This window comes from Cyprinodon tularosa, unplaced genomic scaffold (assembly GCF_016077235.1).
Source record: "Cyprinodon tularosa strain WSP-4 unplaced genomic scaffold, ASM1607723v1 ctg290, whole genome shotgun sequence".
NCBI lineage: Eukaryota > Metazoa > Chordata > Actinopteri > Cyprinodontiformes > Cyprinodontidae > Cyprinodon > Cyprinodon tularosa.
Genome location: NW_024038997.1, coordinates 134,735 through 157,112, shown reverse-complemented (window position 1 = coordinate 157,112; position 22,378 = coordinate 134,735). Strand labels below are relative to the sequence as shown.

Genomic DNA, 22,378 nt, shown 5'->3' with positions numbered 1-22,378 from the left:
AGATGGGTGTTCTATTAATCGCTGAGTCTGAAGTATGGTGCAACACATGGCTGTCTCTGTTTGTTTGGGGGGGTTGTCTGTTGTTGATGTCTTGCAGAGGAATTGTTTTTTTTTTTCCTAATGTCTTCTGTGAATCCAGCAGTTTTGCTTTAAGTCAGTAGCTGTATCTATTCAGTGGAATCTCAGCAGGAAGGAGACACTTGTTTCCTCATGTTTTGGCTGAATCTGTGTTGTCTAATCCTGCTGCTTGTTGACGGCTGAATGAGTGGAGATATTAAAGGTGAGCCTTTTAAAGGTCTACTCTACCCGAGTGACCAGAGGCACGCTGTTTCATCTCTTTAACACTAGCTTGTTTTTCCCCTATTGGTGTCATGCACTATTCATGAATGCTGAACAGAGTCTCCTGTACCAAATCCGCATTATTCCTAAAGTAGTTTACAGACAACAATGCTTCAGGTAAGAGTTAAAACACGGAGGAACTACCATCCATCTGTGCCGCTTATTCACCAGAGCACTTTGGTACCACCAATTACTCTGAAAACATCACATACACAATTCAACAAAAATGTGCAGACAATTCATTTATACTGAAATACAACTGAAAAGAGAGAAAACTGTTGGACGGTTGGCATGATGCTAAATTTTGTTAAACATCCCATATTGATGCTAGCGCTATTAGCATGTTATTTCCTCTCAGATTCTCCTAATGAAATACAACCAAAATGCCTCCTTATACAAACCAACATTTCATCAAAACCTAAAACTCCGGGACAGATGTTTTGGGTAATTGAGAACTTACATCAGAAAAGGATAAGACAACACAAACATGGCTTTTAATATTATAGCCCTTTAGGGATAGCTTGCCTACCATTCACAAAAACCCTGCAGCACCCTTCTTTACGGGCGGATTCTACTTCTGCAACCGCACACATCAAATGTCGCTTGCGTTTGTTCGCGAACCAGTTTTGCTGGTATGCTTCTGCAACGTCAGTCTGGAATTTCTAGGGACGCACAGCAGTTTCCCGCCAAAGCGCAAGGAGGAACCTATTCGAGAACTCACGAGAACTTCGGCGGATAGCACTGAATCGAGAAGGACGACCACACAGACAGCCGGGGAGGCATACCAAGGACCAATCACAGCTGCTTTTTGTCTGCGCACTTCCGCTTGAAGTCTGCACGGGTTTGCGACCATCCGATGCGTCGTCAGGATTTTTTTGAGGTGCGCAACGATGGTTGCAGAGCCTCTGCGCAGGGTGAATGGTCGCGCACAGAGACAGATTTGACAGTTGCAGAGGCTATGCATCAGAAGCATAAATTGGCCTTTAGTTGTGCAGGAGCCTCCACTACTTAAGCTTTCTGGGTCTGACTCAGGATTAAAGGTGTACAATTGTACCAAAGTATGCTTGTGTATTTGTACACATTGAGTTTGTGGAACATGGCTTTTTATTTGCTTAAAAGAAACAGAGCCCTAAAGCCAAAGCTAACCCTATATGCAAATCAGAAATCAGCTTCAATATTGACTAGTTAGCTGGATTGAATGTTGGATGAATGACACCCATCCAGCATCCCAGTCCTGTCATTTCTTTTTCTTCTGATATCATACACAGCCATACAGGTACAGCAGTCCAGTCAATCCAATTCTATGTTTGCTATAGTTGCTCAGCCTAGTTATTGGTCTATGATTGGATCCAGAAAAACTGAATCGGTGCATTTCCACCTAAAGCTGTTCATTCCAAAAAGGGGCTGAAAATATACAGAAATTAAAGGTGACATCTCATTATCTCTGGGTGATTTTGATGTAATGTAATCTTTTGCAAAAGCTGCTGTTAAGAATGCACATCACGGAACTCAAATTAAATGATCCCCATTAATATGGCAACCACAAAGCCATGTCAAAGAGCTGATCTTAAAGAAAGTTTCAGAATGGCCTCCAATTTCTTTTTCTAATTTTCACGGGGAATGAATCGACTAATTGAGAAGTTAAAACGGCAGAAATTCCAATCCTCTTTAGAGCCTCTGAGGTGTCCATGGCTGTTTCAGCAATGACTGCCCACATGGGGATAGAAAGTGAGAAAAGACGAAGCACCGAGGCAAGTCAGAGAGAAGCAAGATGATTTAAAGCTTTAAAAACGAATGGATTTCATACTATAATGACCTTTAGGATGAACTGACAGAGTGCAGTGAGGGTGAAACTAAGGTATGGTACTCTCTCCACTGTATCACACCTAAGACCTGTGTGGTGCAATAGTTGCAGTAATACATTTGTAATTAAGACTTAAATATTGGTTTAGAAGAACTTAAGTCATATCTCGACAGATTGTTTTATCTTTGATGTAAAGCTGATAAAAGATGGATTTCAACAATGCACTGATTCCACTATGGAGTTTAGATAAGAATCTGTTTTAAAACCCAAATTAATGATGGTCTGCTCTCTATAAAGAGTCTGTGTTGTATAGAATAGATACTTCACTTAGGCTGATGAAGATTCTCAGTCATCCAGGTCATAGTCATTCTTTAAAAGTTTAAAAACAATCCACTGGACTTGGTTTCCAAGGTTTGAAGACGTTTCGCTTCACCGCCAGGAAGCTTTCTCAATTCAAATGTCTGGATCCGCAGTGAGTTTGATGCTTTATATAGACAAGGCCTTTTATTGCTTGGAAACATGCAAATTGAAACCGACGAGCGGGTTGTTTGGTTCCATTGTTAGCCTGTATCATCTAAAACAATAGACAAACCTGTCATGAACCGAGGACAGATGGACCCAGTATTCAAGGCGAGACAGTCAGTAGGAAAGTTCAAATGTTTATTAAATAAAACAAAACTAAAGTGGAGCTGTGGCTCGCGGACACTGCAGGCGGGGGGGCAGGGCACCGCCCAATCTCAGACACTCTATGGGAGGAAACACAGGTAAGTGACCACGATAAACTGATATTAGATTATCTGGATTGGTCACCTACCTGGTTAACAGTCCAGACCACGAGTGTCCCCAGAGCTGCAGTCCCAGAGGTTATGGTGGAAGCTGATCCTGGTGAGGGATCCAGAACAGACAGGAACAGACAGAAACAGGCAGGATCCAGATCAGGCAGGAACAGAGACAGGTGGCAGGATCCAGACTTCCATGCATCCACAGGCTTCCAGGAGGGTTGAGAGTCTTACTGGGACCAGAAGCATGACCAGGTGGTCACGCACAGGAGCAGACAGGATCAGGTGCAGACAGGCAGGCACAGTGGAAGAGGGTAGCCGAGACAGGACGTAGGAACCGGAATTTGAAGCAGACTTTAAACTGGTCTCCACCCTGGAGCCAGGCTTACTTTGATAAAAACTGAACCTCCCCCCATAGTGAGCCAAAAACCCAGAGGACTCCGCGGGGGAGGAACAGTGGACAATCTGGAGACAAGACAAACACTAAAACCCTCTTTCCACTGGCAGCTAGGATCCAGGACATGAACCAAATAAAAACTGAACAGAAAGACTGACAGAGAGACAAGCAATGATCTGGCACTGAATGCTCAGGCTGAACTTAATATAAACCAGAGGAAACAGGTGAGAGGAATAAATTATAATGAGGCAGGGAAAGAAGAGGGCAGGTGAGAAGAATTACTAATTAAGGGAGAGCAAACAGGCCAGATCATGACAAAACCATAGAAATCATAGACAGGTTTTGAGAAAGCTTCCTGGAGGGGAAGCGAAACGTTTTCAAACCTTGGAAACCAAGTCCAGTGGATTGTTTTTTAAACTTTTACGGAATCCTTCACTTAGAAATAGACTACTTTTACACTCAGTGTATACAAAACAACATTTTGTTTAGTCCAGCTTTCAGGATATTTCCATTCCATAAAGTGCAGCAGTGATCAAATGTTCACTCACATGAATGTGAAAATTAAGGAGCCGTCTGAGTGTTCATTACCCCTGGACGACAATATAACATTTGGATGTAGTTGTGTCTGTATTCCCAGGAGAAGCTAGGCCACATGGTTCCCTGGCTCTGCAACCAGGAGGATGTTGAAAAAAAAGACCAAATTGTTATCTAAACAGGCTTCTGGTTGACTGTGACCAGTTATATTTTTGATGCTGCATTAGTGGGAATGCTTTGAGGGCAGAAGGATTACACCCTTCTGCTGAGTCTGCAATCTTTCTTGTTGCTTTATTACTGCTATATTTCAGCCTTTTAGGTGATAAGCAAACCTGTTATTCTTGCCTTCAGACCCTGTCACCTAAGTGTGTTTTTCTGCAAAAATTGAATCAGATAAACTTAATTACTGCTGTTTAGATAAAAATCTATTGAGCATAAAATTCATTTCGGAAAAAAATATTTGCATAATTGGAGGAAGCTATTAAAAAGCCATTAGGACTCCAATCTTTCTCAAACATACATTCTTAACTGCAGCCATGCCTTTTTTTTCTCTGTGATGGTCCCTTTGCCACTATTACCCAGCTTTTCATGCCCTCGAAGCTCCACAGCCACCAAAAGTAAAGCTTCCTAACTAGGTGCAACACAATCAGCTCAGCATCCATTTGAAAATTTCTAAGCAACACATTTTCCACATTCATTATTCGGACTTTTATTAAAGGAGCCCATGCTGTTTATGATCTTCTCTTTTTCTTTGGAAAATCACCTCAGTGGAAGAAAATTAGAAAAATAAATCCTAATTTGCACTTCAAATGTCTCCTAACTTCAAAAGTCTCCAAGCTGGCAACAAATTAGGCTTGCTGGTCTAAAAATGTTCTAGTTGGTATTTACTGAGAGAGGCTCTTTAAAGACTAAGCAATTATCTGTTTCTTAATGCGAAGGATATCCTGGTGATCAGTAATGGCTGTGATGATGGTATTAAATCATTTTGTGTGCTTTGATAAACATTGACCATTTGTTGTAGGCTATTCCCATATTGTTACTGACATGGGAGGCTGTTACCTAATTGAAGTTTATCTCCAGAGCTGCAAATGGAAGATCAAACGTGAGGATTACTTTTTTCCTCCTCGGTCCTCTGGATTTGTTGTTTTTTCTTGTTTTCTTTCTGTGTTTTTACCCTTCTTCATTTTTCACCCCACGCAGTTTGTCACTCAGCTCTTCTGTTTTAGAGGATTTCTCTTCTCCTCCCTATCTCTGTGCCGCTGTACTCTGTTAAATCCTCTCGGTATTTTCCTCTGTACCCCACCCCTCTCCTTCCCCTTTCCTTCCCCATCTTTTCGTTGTGTCCTGTTCTTTCATTTCAATTATGCTCCCATGCTCCGTTCTCCTTGGCTCTCCACCCCGTTTGTGTCCCTTCCTCACACTATTTCCCTCCTTCTTGTGGAAGTTGAGCCCTTTGTGGGGATGCCTCGCCGAAGACCACTCTCCCTCTGCCCTTGCTGTTCTGCCGAAGGTAACATCACCTTGCCGCATGTATCGAGAGTTGTGGCAGGTCGCCTTCTAATTCGTAAGGCTCACCAGAACAGGGTTACTTCATCTCACCTGATGTGTGGTTTCAGTAACATCACCAAATGCACTCAATGTCTATTTTGGAGGACAAGACAGAAATTATGTCAACATAACAATATATATATATATATATATATATATATATATATATATATATATATATATATATATATATATATATATACACTATATTGCCAAAAGTATTTGCTCACCCATCCAAATTATTGGAATCAGGTGTTCCAATCACTTCCATGGCCACAGGTGTATAAATTCAAGCACCTAGGCATGCAGACTGTTTTTACAAACATTTGTGAAAGAATGGGTCGCTCTCAGGAGCTCAGTGAATTCCAGCGTGGAACTGTGATAGGATGCCACCTGTGCAACAAATCCAGTCGTGAAATTTCCTCGCTCCTAAATATTCCACAGTCAACTGTCAGCTGTATTATAAGAAAATGGAAGTGTTTGGGAACGACAGCAACTCAGCCACGAAGTGGTAGGCCACGTAAACTGACGGAGCGGGGTCAGCGGATGCTGACGCGCATAGTGCGAAGAGGTCGCCAACTTTCTGCAGAGTCAATCACTACAGACCTCCAAACTTCATGTGGCCTTCAGATTAGCTCAAGAACAGTGCGCAGAGAGCTTCATGGAATGGGTTTCCATGGTCGAGCAGCTGCATCCAAGCCATACATCACCAAGTGCAATGCAAAGCGTCGGATGCGGTGGTGTAAAGCACGCCGCCACTGGACTCTAGAGCAGTGGAGACGCGTTCTCTGGAGTGACGAATCGCGCTTCTCCATCTGGCAAACTGATGGACGGGTCTGGGTTTGGCGGTTGCCAGGAGAACGGTACTTGTCTGACTGCATTGTGCCAAGTGTAAAGTTTGGTGGAGGGGGGATTATGGTGTGGGGTTGTTTTTCAGGAGCTGGGCTTGGCCCCTTAGTTCCAGTGAAAGGAACTCTGAATGCTTCAGCATACCAAGACATTTTGGACAATTCCATGCTCCCAACTTTGTGGGAACAGTTTGGAGCTGGCCCCTTCCTCTTCCAACATGACTGTGCACCAGTGCACAAAGCAAGGTCCATAAAGACATGGATGACAGAGTCTGGTGTGGATGAACTTGACTGGCCTGCACAGAGTCCTGACCTCAACCCGATAGAACACCTTTGGGATGAATTAGAGCGGAGACTGAGAGCCAGGCCTTCTCGTCCAACATCAGTGTGCGACCTCACAAATGCGCTTCTGGAAGAATGGTCAAAAATTCCCATAAACACACTCCTAAACCTTGTGGACAGCCTTCCCAGAAGAGTTGAAGCTGTTCTAGCTGCAAAGGGTGGACCGACGTCATATTGAACCCTATGGATTAGGAACGGGATGTCACTTAAGCTCATATGTGAGTCAAGGCAGGTGAGCAAATACTTTTGGCAATATAGTGTATATATATATATATATATTTTTTTTTTTGCTTTGCTTTTTTTTTGCTTTAACTGGAAATATTTGGACCAATCCAGTTGTCAATATTGGTGGTGTCAGTAGTATGAGTTTTTACAGATGAGTAGGGCATTATCAAGAGTTTTAAAGCAAACAACCACGTTATATTGGGCTGAGTGGGAGACGAGATGTTAGGGTCCCAACCATTGGTCTAAGCTACGCAATGCATAAAATAAAATCCAACATAAACTGGGAATCAATTAGACCAATTTTTATTTGTATTAAGCATTTTGATTCCGTGTATTATTTGTTTTACAACTTCATAAAAACAAAGAAACAACCGGGTCTGTGTACATTCAGACAATTGTTTGAATGTACGCAGACCGAATTTTCCCCCCGAATTTTGTTGCATAATATGGAGAAACTGAGAACAGTTTTTGCTTCCCATACAACATTAACTATAATAATTAGAAATAAAGAGAACATGGAATACATTCATCTTTATTTTTTTTTTCATTCTTATAGCATCTCAGCCTGGTAGACGCTGGATGTGCATGACGGCTTTATTGAACAAACAAAATTTCGCTGTTCTGGTGCATGATCTAGCTACTCTTCAATGTCAGTTTAAAATATCACCATCAAATCAGTTTCATATCAAAAAACATACTTTTAAGAGTAGGATTTGGATGAATATGTTTAATAAAAAATCATTGTCCTTTTAAAAAATAGTTCAGCAAATCATTAAAGAAAGCTACATGTATAAAAAAATAATCCAACAGGAAATGGCAGCCAAAATTATTTATCTAGACTTTCATATCAATGAAACTCACCAGTTTGTAACAGCCCTGCTATTCATCCTGAACGTCCTTTTAAATCAATTTGTCACAGCAAATCTATTGTGCTATGGCTGTTTACTGGTTTAGAGAGAAAGCTGATTCTCACATTACGAGGATTGTGCTGACAGGCAAAAGGCTGCCGTCACTCCGACATTACTGCTGCTGTGGCAATGCAGGACTGCAGGAGTTCCTCATCCTTTAGCTTTCGGTTGTCCTTCCTTGGACTGAAGATTTTAGTTGGTTTCACAATTCTGAGTCAAAAAAAAGTATTTTAAGCAGAGACTATTTCCTTTCTATCTTTCTCTAGTTTTAGGCACTAGATGGAGAAAAGATTATTGAAGTAATAAAAGCCTACAGATACAACACATCTAAGTGTATTCCACTTAAGATTATTTTTTCAATAAAGCCATTAGAAGAGTAGTATGACCAACAGTAATCTACAAAAAAAAAAAAAATTAACCAAGCGGTCAAAGATGTATACCGTATTTTCACGACCATAAGGCGCACCGGACTAAAAGGCGCAGTCTCAGTTATGTGTGCCATTTCTGTATTTAACACACACATAAGGCGCACCGGACTATAGGGCGCGTTTTTTATATACAGGTACATGTCCTCTCAGGTGGATTTTCCCACTTAAAAACATATTAAAACTACTTTATTCCCACTGATCACAGCAAATAAAGCTGCAAGGTGTATTTATTACAAAGTATTATTCAAACCTGGGAACCAGCCGTGAGAGACACATCGCTGATGACACAGGGCTGCGATTACTCCTCTGATACAGTTTATTGACGCATAAATTAACTTAAAACATAGGCAGGATAATAATCTGGATGAACTGTCTGCAATGATTACATTTTCAGGTGGACTTTCTCACTCAAAAAGATTTAGATTATTTAGATGAAAAAACACCTGCGGAGGTGAGCCCTGATGCGCTGCGGCCCAGAGGCTGGTGTTGAATTAAGTTTTCAGGTAGAAAAATAGAGCGGGAGCAAAACTGAGTATGATTGTGCTTTATTCAAGTATTTATTACAGAGTATTAATCAAACCCATCAAAGTCCTCATCCTCTGTTTCTGAATTAAACAGCTGCGCTAAATCCGACATGCCAGTTTCCCCTTCTTCTTCGTTTATTGACGCATAAATTAACTTAAAACATAGGCAGGATAATAATCTGGATGAACTGACTGCAATGATTAAATTTTCAGGTGGGCTTTATCACTTAAAAAGATTTAGATTATTTAGATGAAAAAACACCTGCGGAGGTGAGCCCGTATGCCCCGCGGCCCATAGGCTGCTGTTGAATTAAGTTTTCAGGTAGAAAAATAGAGCGGGAGCAAAACTGAGTATGATTGTGCTTTATTCATGTATTTATTACAAAGTATTAATCAAACCCATCAAAGTCATCATCCTCTGTTTCTGAATTAAACAGCTGCGCTAAATCAGACATGCCAGTTTCCCCTTCTTCGCTGTCAGAGTCACTTTCCGTGCAGCGCAGCTCCTCAGAAATAATGCCGGCTTTTGCAAAAGCTTGAAGAACAGAGCCAGCAGACACGTTAGTCCATCTACAATCCATCCGCAAACTGTGGCGTAAACTGCCGCTCGCAGCCTTTCTTTGAACGGGCGCTTCACACCGATGTTGGGCGGTTGAAGTTCCTTTGTCAGACCCCCCGGGATAACGGCGAGCACAGCGTTCATTGATTCACCTTTTTTTTCACATCGGCTGTGAGATGGGCACGCAGCGATGGTGATGGGTGGAAAAAAACACCTGTTCTCCTCACATAGGCCTCACCTCCCTCACCCACGCTTTCATCATCTCCTCTTTCATCAGAGCGCTGTGTCTGTCTAGCTGTCAGCTCCCAGATCAGCTTCTCTGATTTGTTGATGCGGCGCGTCCAGCAGCACAGCTTAACATTTTCCATCTGGAGCAGCAGCAGCGCGTTGGCGGTGCATCAGATGCTTAAACGATCCCGACGTGCTGCACCTGCGGCTCAAAACGCGCTGCAGGACCTTTTGCTGCACCTATACGCGCGTCAACCATTGACTTTGCATGTAAACTCGCTGCTTCTGCTGCACCTGCTGGGTCCGGTTCACACCGATGTCGAGCGGTTGAACAGCGAGCACAGGGTTAATTTGTTTCCCCATGTTTTTCACATCAGCTGTGAGATGGGCACGCATGGAGTTACAGATTAACCCATTTAGGCCGGGAAAGCATTACCGCATTTCTACCATTCAAGCCGGGGGCGCTGTTGCATCATTCTACCATTGACGCCGGGAGAGCATATAAGTCAGAGACAGAGAAGAGTTGTCGGAAGGCAGTGATTTTGAGGAGTGTGTCGGCTTTGATGACGGTATAGATGAAAATGATGACTTTGAACGCGCTGAACCAATCGAACTACCACCGCAATGCACGGAGTGTTTTCAACCGCACACCTGGAGTGAAAGTTGATTTGCCTGCAGACGCCACACCGCTGCAGGCATTTGAGCATATTTTTAATGAAGAACTTTGGATGCATCTTGTTACCGAGACGAATAGGTACAGTGACCAAACAAACCAAACTCCAACAAGAGCAAAGATGGCAAAGTGGTCACCCGTGACTGTGACGGAGATGAAGACATTTATTGGGCTGTGTATGTAAACCTCTCTTCAGGACGCAGTTCCCCCAAAATATGTCCCGGGACAGATTTGTGGCCATCTGGAGGTAAGTTGTATGCAATTTATAACACAGACATATGCATTATTATGCATAATAATACTGTTAATAAGTAATCATCAGATAGTTATTTATGTAATGTTTGTTCTTTATTTTGAAAACGTTTTATATTGCACATTCTCAATGAAGACATGATCACATATGGAAAAAATAAAAGGTTGAATTTTTTTTTGATTACTGCTTTTCACATTTTTTTTTTTTGGAAGAATTTCAAAGATAAAATATATTTTGAGTTCTATCTGCTACAGAAGCTGAGATATCAATAATTTAGGCGTTGACACAGTTGCTGAATTTACAGAAAAACTTCAGGTTTTAGGGGTATTTTTTAAAATCGGCCATAGGTTTTTAAGGTGTTTTTTCCAGGCGTTTTAGGCCTAAATGGGTTAATGGTGATGAGTGGGAAAAAAAACACCTGGTCTCCTTACATTCAGCCACTCTTTCATCATCTCCTCAATGAGGTGGTCTCAAAAGTCGCAGTTACAACACACATAGGGCGCACCGCACCATAGGGCGCACCGCACATTTTGAGGGGAAAAAAAGACGTTTAAGTGCGCCTTATAGTCGTGAAAATACGGTAGTTTACAGTCTCTACTGTCATAATGCATGTCTTTATTATTCTTTATTTTATATGTCTTTAAAACTGCAGAGGTTTAACCTCTTAAAACCCACCGGGTCGCCGGCGACCCGGTTGAACTTAAGTGGGGATAATAATTCAGAAGGCATAAAATTCCACTGGAAAATTTTTTACCAGCGGGTGGACCCATTATGCGCAGTTCAAAACCCCACAGCTCTGGAACTTTTATAGCTAGAGGTCTGAAATTTTCTGCATTTGTGGTTGACATGATGTGGAACAAATATAATACAATAAAACCTTCCTTTTCTCAGGAATGTCTTTATTACTGCGTTTCAAAAAAGACCTGTCATTTCCGAGAATAAAAAAAACAACAACTTTGAGTCATGTTTGAACTGGTTGGTCTGTGTTCTAGTCACCCAATTTTATATATTAGGAAACTAGATGGTGTTAGCTTTCAAATAATGTATTGCACATGTAATTTGGGCTTACAGTTCCTAGGTTATTTGCATTTCCATTTGGGTATGCAAAATAGGCGAGGATTACCCAAAATGAGGTGGATGTTAAGAGGTTAAAAAAAAAAAGGCAGATGCACTGATTAAAGTTTTTTTTTTTTCCCAATATCTAATACACGGTTGGGTTTTTTAGTCCTGATTTACTGATAACTATTTAAGGGATTTCCAAGTTCTTATTTTTCAAAATAAGAGCTCACTTTTCTAGCTGGTCTGAACCACCAGATGTAGAAAATCTAGTTTCCTTTTAAAGAGCTGATCACAGCTTTTTGGTTCCCCTGATTTAATTTCTGAACATGTTACTGGTGTTAAGATGGCTAACTATCTACCAAGTCTTCTTTTAGTGGTAATTTTCACACAAAAGAGTGTTCCTTTTAACTCATTACACAACCAGATTTAGGCTAAATCAGTTCTGACTTTTTGATTAATAACTGGTTATTTGTCATCATTTCATAACCATCTGATTTCAGTCAGTGTTATGGAGTTTCTTGGTGTGTCTATAGAGGCTGCACTCTGACAAAATAACAGACCTTTTTTGTCTATTGATTCTACTTTTAACATTAGAATAAATAAAAATGGATATATGCATCAAACACCTTTGTGTTCTTGCTTCTGCAGCAATGTTGTGTTGTTCCTCTCTGTATGTCCTCCAAAATGGGTGACAAGTTATTGAAACATCACAGTTAGCAGTCTCCTTAAGGCCCATCCTGGCGTTTATAAACATTTGTTATTAGATTTCCCAATTAGTTTTTTTTTAAAACCTTCCAAAGAGAAAGTATCAGTAGGAAAGATATGTTAAAATGTATTATTTGCTTAAGGCAATCATTTCTTCTTCTTTTTTTTTTTAAATCAAATTTCAGATCTTACCCAAACCAAGTAAATTGTATCAGAATGGCATTTGTTAAGCTAATTTATTATCTTCTTAGCTTTTAATGGATGCAGCCGCAAGACTAACAGGAATTGCAATAGGTTTAATCAGGTAAACTTGTTTAAAAGAATACACCTTGGCTCGTTGATTATTGATACCAATTATCCAAAGTTTTAGATCAACCTGTAGGTATATTTGCACACATGCTAATTAAACTAGATCTGCAATAAAAAAGCCAGACTAATCCACCACTCTGCTTTGTCATTTTAACTTAGAAAACACGTGTTCTCTGTAGGTATCATGCATTGAAATTTGACAGCAATATTTAGTCTAAATGTTTAATAATGGCAAGAAATTATGCAGAATTTCTTAGGTAATAAAGGTTTAAAATGTTGGCCGAGAAAATATTTATTTCCATTTATCCAGAAGTGGTGTACTCAACTCAAGGGAAAACAATCAAGATACAGTTTAAATCAGCAATATGTTTCTTGTCGCTGTTTAGCTAAACAGCTAAAAGACTTCATTTATACTTTTTTGTTGTTGCTGTTGAGAAATTTGCCCTTTAAGTTTGTGTATATACTATACTGGTACCTGCAAATGTGTGTTCAAGGTTGGAAAAAGTTGCATGGTGTGACAGCTTGATCAACATTTAGGTCTTACCCAAAGCAAGTGTTACACTTTGATGCATCGTCTGAATTTTCTCTCTCTAACTGCGAGTTCTAACTATGCCTGAGCGTTCAGTCTTTGTGAGGAAACTTTGCTTCATTTTTTTGTCAAACCTGTATTGTTTGTTGTTTTTTTTGTGTCAACTGTTTCAGTCTCTGTCCCAGATTCTAGCAGCTTTTTTGCTGAGGGTTGTCGGTGGTTGAACAGTACTGTGGTTTAGGAGATAAATTAATGTGGGATGGTTTAGAGATATCAGTCTTGATTTCATAATTGTTCTGCTTTGAGTTTGATGCTCTGCTTCCAGTGTGAGAAGCTCTTCCTCAGTCTGTCTCTGTCCTTTTTTCTGTCAATAGCAAAGCTCCCTCTTGGAGACCACAGCCATGCAATTTATTTGTGTAGGAAATTTTTTTCTGCTTTCATATTGCTAAAGCCTCCTCTAACCCGGCTAAGTATGCCATGCTGAATCTAGGACTGCCTTCTGGTGTTTTATTGAAAGCGCTTTGCTCCACCTGCAGCAGTAAGATAAATGAAAAGTTTGATCCTCTCAGCATTGCGATGCATCACACCAGCATCAGACTTCCCCAAGCATGCAGCAAACCTGTTTCCTCCTCCAGGACAAAGCAGGAATACAGTTAGAGAAGGAGGCTCTTGTTAATGCAGTGCATGAAGCCGGCGGCGCTGACCATGCCTTTCCCTGAGGAAGACCAAAGTCAAGAGAATGGATTTTGGTTTTCCTGATGAGTCATTCCATGAACATTTAAAACTTTCAACAGAACATGTGTAAAGAGCAGATAGCATTTGTTACTTTCTACCCTTTTAACTGCTTAGGATTAATGGGATCTGAAAGAATTTTATTTCATTTTATGGGGCCTTACATGAGCAGAGCAGCCGTAGTTAGAATTACCATTTTTTATTTAGACTTAGTGTGGTAAATCTTTTCTAGCCTTTTATCACAAATGCAATGTGGTTTTTATTTTGAGGAAGAAAACTTAGCAAAGTGCAGACAACAAATAAAAAAAAAATCAGTCTGTAATATTTGTCAACTTTACATTTTAATTTCTCTCTTAATCAGTAAGATTTAGTTCATTTATTTCTGGGCTCTGGTTAAGCCATTTTAGTTTTCTTCATTTATCATTTTCTTCTATTTATCTATTCTCATTAAACTGCAATTATGCAACTGCATTAGGTGTATTTACCCTTAATTTGAGTAGGTAAATAAGACAATCTGCCAATAGAATGAGTATTTTTAGCCCTAAAATCAGATAATTACATATTATGCACTTGAAAATGCTATTTTTTTTCTTTAATATAAATGTAAGTTGTCTTGTTCCATTTGTGAAATTTCTCACTTACCTGCTCAGTTCAAAAGAAAATGCACTTATTGTAAGAACAATGTACATGCAGTGTATATAAAGCCGTTTGTTTGATTAATTTTGTAGAAGCCTTTAATTCACCTGAAAAAGAGGATGCCAAGAGCATGATGCTTTCACCTGTTTTATAGTAGTTATTGGGGTTATAATTGGTTAAACATAGTGTTGTCTGAATGGACATTGTGGCCATTTTATAGATGGTGCATCTTGAGGAAAAAGCCTCTGTCTTCATCACCACTCCCTCATCCAGACAAACATAAGAACACTGCAGATAGTTTTAACATCAGTGCCTGTTAGAAAAACCTGCAGCTCCCTAATGGTTTGTGTTGGCCTCTTTAAAGCTTTCCAGACCATTTTCCATCTTTTTGTTCTCATGAAGATTAATGTGGCCCTGGTTCATTAGATTTAATCTCATTGAAGGCTGTTTATCTCAAATAGGCTGAAATACTGAATTAATCACAATTTACTCCAGCAAAGTATTAATTAAACAATATGATCTGAGTTACATTAAAGATGGAAATGGTTTGGAAATAATGTGATGTGTATGGTTCGCTGTATTTTTCCTGATCGTTTAACCCTTTGAGATTTGTTTAAAACTGATAGGAGGTTGCCGTTGCATGTAGCACACAGGCCAAACTGGGTAAAACAAACTCAACATGGCAACAACGGGTACTTATATGTCTGGGTGTGTGTGAATGTGGGTTGTTTTCCATCTGTGGACCTAACTAAAGTGCATACATACATTAAATCATTAACTCTCCTCCCCTCTGCGTGCCATCACCACGTATGGCCCGCCCGAGCACGTTGGTGTTGAGTTCCTACTTCCACCCCATCATTCCTCGGCAAGGACATCCTGGCTTGGCTGTCTCCGTGCCTGCCGCGGCCCTTGTCTGTGTGACGTCCTTGGCATCTCGTCGCCACCTTGATCCTCACTTCCGCTCTGTGCTTCCTCCAGGTATGGGCAAGAAGGATGATCCTAAGCTGATGCAGGAGTGGTTCAAGCTGGTGCAGGAGAAGAACGCTCTGGTCCGCTATGAGTCGGAACTCATGATATTGTAAGTATAATGTTGTAAAAACACTAGTTGTTCTAGATATTTACATCCACAGCTTTAAGATGCTTCTCTGTAATGTGACAACTGTTTGGTAAACCACCCACATGGTCAGCTGGGATGGTTTATCATATGTTCTCCATAAAATAGAATAGTTTTTCACTTTATTAGTATTCTGCAATTCTTTTCCAGCATTAAACCTGAAAAGGTGAAGCATAATAGTTGTAGGTCAGATGTTATTTATTAGAGGAGTGAGGAGGCCATTTCTAACATTTGATTAATATTCTGAGTTCTATTGGCCCTTTATACATTTATATTTGATCAGACATATGACAGAAGACCAACCCTATAATAAATCATAGGAATATAATGCATATTTTTATATTAAGTTTTATTTATTTTGATCTGAAATTCAGGGTCCTTTCGCTCTAATATCCTGGAAGTAATCCATAAACCGATTGTCCAAAACTCCCCTAATTTGTAAAAGGTGCCCTTTTTTTTTTTTTTTATGTAATCTCAGCAAGTATTCAGTGTAAAATAAATAATGTGGGTAATCTATGAGGCATCCAGTTTTTCCACAGACAATAAGGGACATAAAACATGGAAAGAAGTTGCTTGGGTCAGAAGACCTAAATATAATACACCATAATAATAGTTAAGCACGGTGGTGGCAGTGTCATGTTGTGAGGATTTATTTATTTATTTTTTTCCTGGGAGATGGATGGATTAAGTAAAGTTTATTTCTATAGCACCTGCTTTAAAAAATAAATACTTAAGAATGGTAAAAATACAATAAAATCGAATCAGAAAGAAATACAGTAAGTGCACAAATGTAAAGTAAAAAAATCAAAGAGATTCACCTTCCAACAGGAGAACCATGGATGGTTTAAATGAAATCAAATTCATATGTTTATGGAAAAAAAAATTATAATAATAATTTTTATTTTTGTATCATATTTCACAATATTATTATCCAGAGGGAAAACGATCCTGAAATATTTACACTTTTGCACTTTTACCTGAATTATTGTATTTAGTTTGATAGAGAAACAACATTTGGTTGGCCTAGTAAGGGTGAGACCTTTACCAAGTGACAAAATATAAGAATTCAGGGAAAAGTGCAAAAGTGTAAATACTTCAGCATGGTTCTCCCTCTGCATCATAATAAAATATTAATTGTGAAATATGATACAAAAATAAAAAGGATTGGTTTTTTGTTTTTTTGTTTTTTTTATTCAAACCTTCAACTGTTTGGAAAAAAGATAGAAAGAAACAAATGTGCTCTATAAAGGGAAAGCTTTCCATGTGATTTGTGTTGGATTCTAATTTTCTCTAGATTGTGACAGTAGAAAGGTTCAAGACGTGTCATTTTTAGGATTTCTACAAAATATTTTGGTTCAAAAAGATCCGTAGATCAAGATCTCAGCAGCCATGTCTTTTTATTGGGACGCAAACGTCTGCAATAATAATAATAAAGATGTTTTACTGTCAGGCAATAAATATTAACATCCCCAGAGTCCTGAACTAGGGACGACTCCATAGTTCAGAGATAATAAAACTGTCTGAGTTTATTGTATTCATTTTTTTATTTAAGCGCTGCGTTCTTTTATGAGAATACAATTCCAGCAGCTATCTATTTACTCCAATAACTTTATTACATTTTTTCCATCAAATTCATTCAATTATGCCGTTATCTTGTTAAATCTTCTGAAAGATGATGGATTAGGCATTTGTCTTCTTTTGAAGAGCTAATAATTGTTTATTGAAAAGAGTGCGGGTGAGTGGATCTGCTCTGAAACCATTGATGCTGAGAGCTTTTCCCTTCTGGCTTGCAAAAGTTCTCACACCCGTTCAGCTTCTACGGATCTTGTCTCATTACAGCTGCGAGCCTCCAATGATTTTCTAACAGAACGTGTGTATTTATTAAGCATTTTTTAATTTAATATGACTATAGTGAACAAGCAGCATCATGAAGCCCAGCTGACGGCCTGGGTGACGCTTCTGGTTCCGTTTAAAACAGGTTAGGTTCTAAATCAGTTTTCCAACATCTCCCCGTTATTTTAAGAAGCAGCCGATTGATTCCCTTGGAGGAGATATGGAGCTCCACTGTTCAGGAAAGATAATTCTTTTAGTTGTGCCTTTATAGAATCTTGGCCAAAAGGAAGCCATTGTTCTTCTCACTTCTTACAGGTTAAGGTCAAATTTATTTATATAGTACATTTTTTTTTTAAAACTGCTGCCCCAAGTGCTTAGCAACAAACATATAAAAGGAAGGAATACAATTGAAATAAGGCATAATAAACTATAGTGTCAAGAACAAAGAAATCGAAAATACATATAAGAAACTGTAAAAACACTAAAATAAGAAACAGCCTGTGCAGACAGGTAGGTTTTAAGGGAGGATTTAAAACGGCAAAGAGTTGGAGCGAAGCGAGGCACACCGTTCCACTTTCGGGGTGCGGCAGCAGCAAAAGCTCTGTCTCCTCTAGTTTTCATGCACGTTTTGGGCACATCAGACAGATATAAAGCTGCCATGCCATTTAAGCATTTAAAAACAATCAAAAAGGATCTTGGAAGTGGATTTGGTGGCAGACAGGGAGCCAGTGCAGACGTCTGGTGCTAGTCAGCAAACGGGCCGCTGTGTTCCGGACAATTTGCACCCTGTTTATGGACACTTGGTCCAAACCACAGTATAAGGCATTACACTGATATAAACAAGTGCTGATGAAGGCATGTATAGCTTTTTCCAGTTCGTTTGAGGGAATTTATTTTTGCTTAAAAGGAGCAACTGGATAAAGATAGTTTGGACAACTGAAGCTCCAGGAATCCTGCGTGAAAGGAGGAGGTTCACCTTTCACAACAACCATAAAAATACATACAGTGACAGAACAGAAGGTTTACATCAAAGTAAGTTCATATGTTAGAATGTCCTAGTCAAAGTCCACCTGAGATTCTGATTTAAAGATTGTTCTTCACAGATGTTATTCATGCAAGCCGACTGAGCTTGAGCTTCTTTGAAAGAAGAATTTCAGTTTGTAGATGTTCAAAGTTTGTAGATGTTCAAAGTCGAGATCTGAGAGGTGGTTCGGCAAAGTAGTGAAACCCAACGACTGAATACTAATTCTCACCACACTTTTCAAGTTTAATTTGTACTAAATAAACAAATTTAATAAAATATTTTCTGATTCACAAAACAAACCCTACACTGATCAAATGCATGTTCTTCTAAAGTGTTCGTGGATTTATTTTTGTCCAACTTATTTTCTCCTCCTCTTGTTCTGTCTTCCAGTGCCAGAGAGCTGGAGCTGGAGGACCGCCAGAGTCGCCTGCAGCAGGAGCTCAGGGAGCGAATGGCTGTGGAAGGTGAATATATTAATGCCTATCAGCTGAAAGAGCTCTGTCTGTAATACAAGAGTCAAATCTGATTTCTCCCATTCCCTCCAACTGTTACCATAATCATTGTTTGCTCTTCTCTGAAGGATTACTTCCCTGCTGAGGTATTTTAGGGAGGCACACTGAAATAATACCTAACAAATAAACACACTGTCAAACTGAAACAATTTTCTAATAGATTCAAGTGTTAATATTTTCTTTACCTCAACTCAAAGTCGTTCAAAGATTATATAATAGAACTGTGAGGATGTAGAATATTTCCCATGTAATGACATATATAGATCTGTCAGACGGTGTTTGAATTTGAGAAGTGTCAGTTTGGTTTGCAGCGATGACTTTAACTCCTTTCATCCCTACTCCTGTTGCTCTGTGCTCTCCTCAGACCACCTGAAATCAGAGAAAGAGCTCGCTCAGGAAAAGCAGATCTTGAATGAAATGTTGGAGGTGGTTGAGCAGCGGGACGCCCTGGTCGCCCTCCTGGAGGAACAGAGACTTCGTGAAAAGGAGGAAGACAAGGACCTCGAAGCTGTCATGCTTTCCAAAGGATTCAACCTCAACTGGGCCTGAAAACTGAGACATCGTCGCTCACGGAGTTGTGAAAGAGATGGCTTTGACTCCTCAATCTGTACACAGACTGAAGCAAAACGGTCTAGAACTGTCACACCTACAGCACTGAATGTGTAAATATGTTTCCAACACAGCAAACGCACCGTGGCTGCCTCCGTCACTGAAGCATTCTGCAGTGTTTACAGATCCCCTGCCTGAAGGCAGTCCAAGTTAATCACTGCAGTTTAGTTCTTCTCCCTCTGTGTGGGAGGAGAGCTGAGTACATATTCACAGGTTTATCATCCCAGCCTTGAAGTGGATCCTTTCAAGCAGGAGGCCCTAGGGAGAATACGTAGAAACTTTTCTTTTGACTTTAGAAAAGGGAAAATGCAGTCCTGTTCTGCTGATGTAAAAAAAAAAAACAGTTTTTGTGTCTAAATGTGCTAAAAGTCACATTATCTGCAGGTGAGGGTCGTATCCTTCCTGCAAAGGAAGCTAAAGAGGTGTGTTGTGTTGCAGAGCGACATATTCTGGCTCTTATATCTGACATCATCTGCCTTTTTCTCTAGAGTTCTCCATCCTAATGAAACACATAAACCCCCTCTTATGCGTTCAGTGAGTCAACACTGAGAATCCATCAAATCCTGCCACAGTTTTTTTTTTTTTCAGTTTTTATCCATTTGTCTTTGTTAGCTTTTAATAGATGAACATTTTTTTTCTTTGCATTCACAGGAGAGAGCCCAGGATCTCATTATCCTGCACTTATGCGTAACCCTCCTGCACTCCATAGCCATTGTGTGTCAGTAATGCTGCTGCAGGCACATACAGCGGAGGAACTCTGCATCTCTTTAATCATTTCACAGACTCTATAATGCCGGGCTTCTCCTTGAGATGCTGTTAAATCACACCGACAGTTAAAGTTTACCGACACTTGTTTGATATTGGATGGCTATTGATCCTGCTGTGGGAGGCAGGACCGATACGGCTGTTAGAGGGAACGGTGTTATCAGTGGGATCTCGTTATACCATAAGAGGTCTGTGACGTTCCTGTCACTTTGTGCCACAGGGTGCTCTCAGTTAGTGGGATTGCTGTGATATTTACACTACAAAAGAGTTGCACAACAGTATAATGTGGGTAGTTCTGAATATTTGAACTAGATGCCTTTCTAAGTTTTCTTCTCCACATTCAAGTTGTTTTTAAGCCCCTTTGTTTTTAAGGTGGAACCAAACTTTTAAGTCTAACTGTAATATCACCAATCTGCTACATGCAAATCATTTTAAAAAAGGGGTGCAAGAAGAACGCAAAATGTGCGACTTGCACCAAAAGTTATCGGATTTTTGGAAATCCAGGTAGGCTGTTAAAAAATACTCGACCCGAGCTGCGGATAAAAGGTTACAGAGGTTTAAAGAGTGGTGTTTTAGACGGCGTGTGAAACGTTTGATTGTACTGATATTTATTAACATGTGTGAAAACTGTATTATATGTAAAGTAAAAATGAATCCTAATTTGTAAAACTGTTCTGTTGACACACGGAGTGCGATGTAAATGCTTCATGTAGCTAAAACGCTTAGGGGTGTTGGATGTATGCTGAAATGGCAATAAAAGGATGCAGTTGTTCTTTTACTTGTTTGTTTCTTCTTAAAGGTGTGTGTGTGGGTGGGGGGGGGGTAGTTCTCACTAACACACATTTGCTAAGAAGCCTTTGCTTGTGTTTGGATTTGCACTTTAAAATTTCACAAGATACTGCTTAGTCTGTTTTTTGGGAACCTTTTTTGATTATATCACATGACGGTGAACAATCAAGCTCATTAACTGATCCTTAAAAAACTAAGGTGTAATCTATGTTGGATTATCTAGTCTCTGATGCCTTTGGTTACATTTAAGTGATGAAGGTGTAATGGTTTATTTATTTTCTGCCGTTTAACTCTGGTGAATGTTCAGCCCTGATTGATCCTGCTCTGGATGGAAGCGCTCAAGCAAAAATTTACGTTCCAACTAATTCTTCTAGCTTGTCATTTTTCATTAGTCTTGATCGCTCAAAGTGAACAAATGTTTCTGATGGAATCAAATTAACGCAAACTACCTTAAAATAACCATTGTAGTTTCTACCTGCTGAGCAAAGGGATGCCTTTACTTCTCTGTTCTATTGACTGGAATTCATGGTAACTTGTATTGGAATCACTGTGAGCCTGTTTGCCTGCTGATCATCTTCTGCAGAAGTAGGAGTTCTGCAGGGAACATCTTTGGGAACTAGACGTCAGCTTAACAGAAAGTATCGACCAGATTGTTTGGTCTTTAGGCAGACTTTGCTTGTAACGAAAGTTAAAGGTCTTTGGCAGTAAAATTTGGCCATCCCAGTCTGTCCTGTTCCTCCTCAAAAACTTCTTATATTTCCCTGAAATCCAACTTTTGTTCAGAAATATATTTTTTTCTATTTTTAATTACATTTTGAATTGAATTACTGGAACAATTAACATTTAGATGATCTTACATTTTATTGAGATCTACCTGGACATCACAGTTATTCAGTGAACACCATGTACAGATACAAAGTGTCCTGATAAAGGGGGAGGAAAAATTTTAAATAAGCAACCCTGATATATATATATATATATATATATATATATATATATATATATATATATATATATATATATATATATATATATAAATAAGCAACCCTGATATATATATATATATATATATATATATATATATATATATATATATATATATATATATATATATATATTTTTTTTTTTTTTTTTTTTTTTTTTTTTTTTTTGCTTTATTCTCTGTCAGGGATTTTGTTCCTGTTACAAAAAACAAACAAACCTAAACTTCAGGAATTAGGTCAGTCAACAACGTAATACATTATTATATGATAACCCTGGTTATACAATGAGGGCTTTCTTATTGGTGCAGCTCAAATTAAAATATGTAAAGGTTTAATATTCTTGATCATTGAAGAAGGTGAAGCTTGTGTTACATATAAAGTCATTACATA

At 39.3% G+C, this 22,378-nt stretch overlaps 1 protein-coding gene across 36 annotated transcripts in view; it reads left to right on the top strand.

Annotated features, from left to right (window-relative positions):
* The window catches only part of mical3a (microtubule associated monooxygenase, calponin and LIM domain containing 3a), a 144,221-nt gene extending 124,395 nt beyond the window's left edge, over window positions 1-19,826 (top strand). For 25 of the 36 annotated variants that reach the window (XM_038290904.1, XM_038290906.1, XM_038290938.1 and 22 more), the window contains 4 exons: window positions 5,298-5,363; window positions 15,338-15,437; window positions 18,721-18,794; window positions 19,207-19,826. In XM_038290904.1, coding sequence (XP_038146832.1) covers window positions 5,298-5,363; window positions 15,338-15,437; window positions 18,721-18,794; window positions 19,207-19,391 — 425 coding nt within the window. In that variant the 3' untranslated portion in view covers window positions 19,392-19,826. Of the gene's footprint in view, window positions 1-5,297; window positions 5,364-13,365; window positions 14,016-15,337; window positions 15,438-18,720; window positions 18,795-19,206 lie in introns of those variants that run through there. The other 11 variants (XM_038290940.1, XM_038290941.1, XM_038290942.1 and 8 more) reach the window with 2 other exon arrangements.
* Window positions 19,827-22,378: the final 2,552 nt, after the last annotated feature.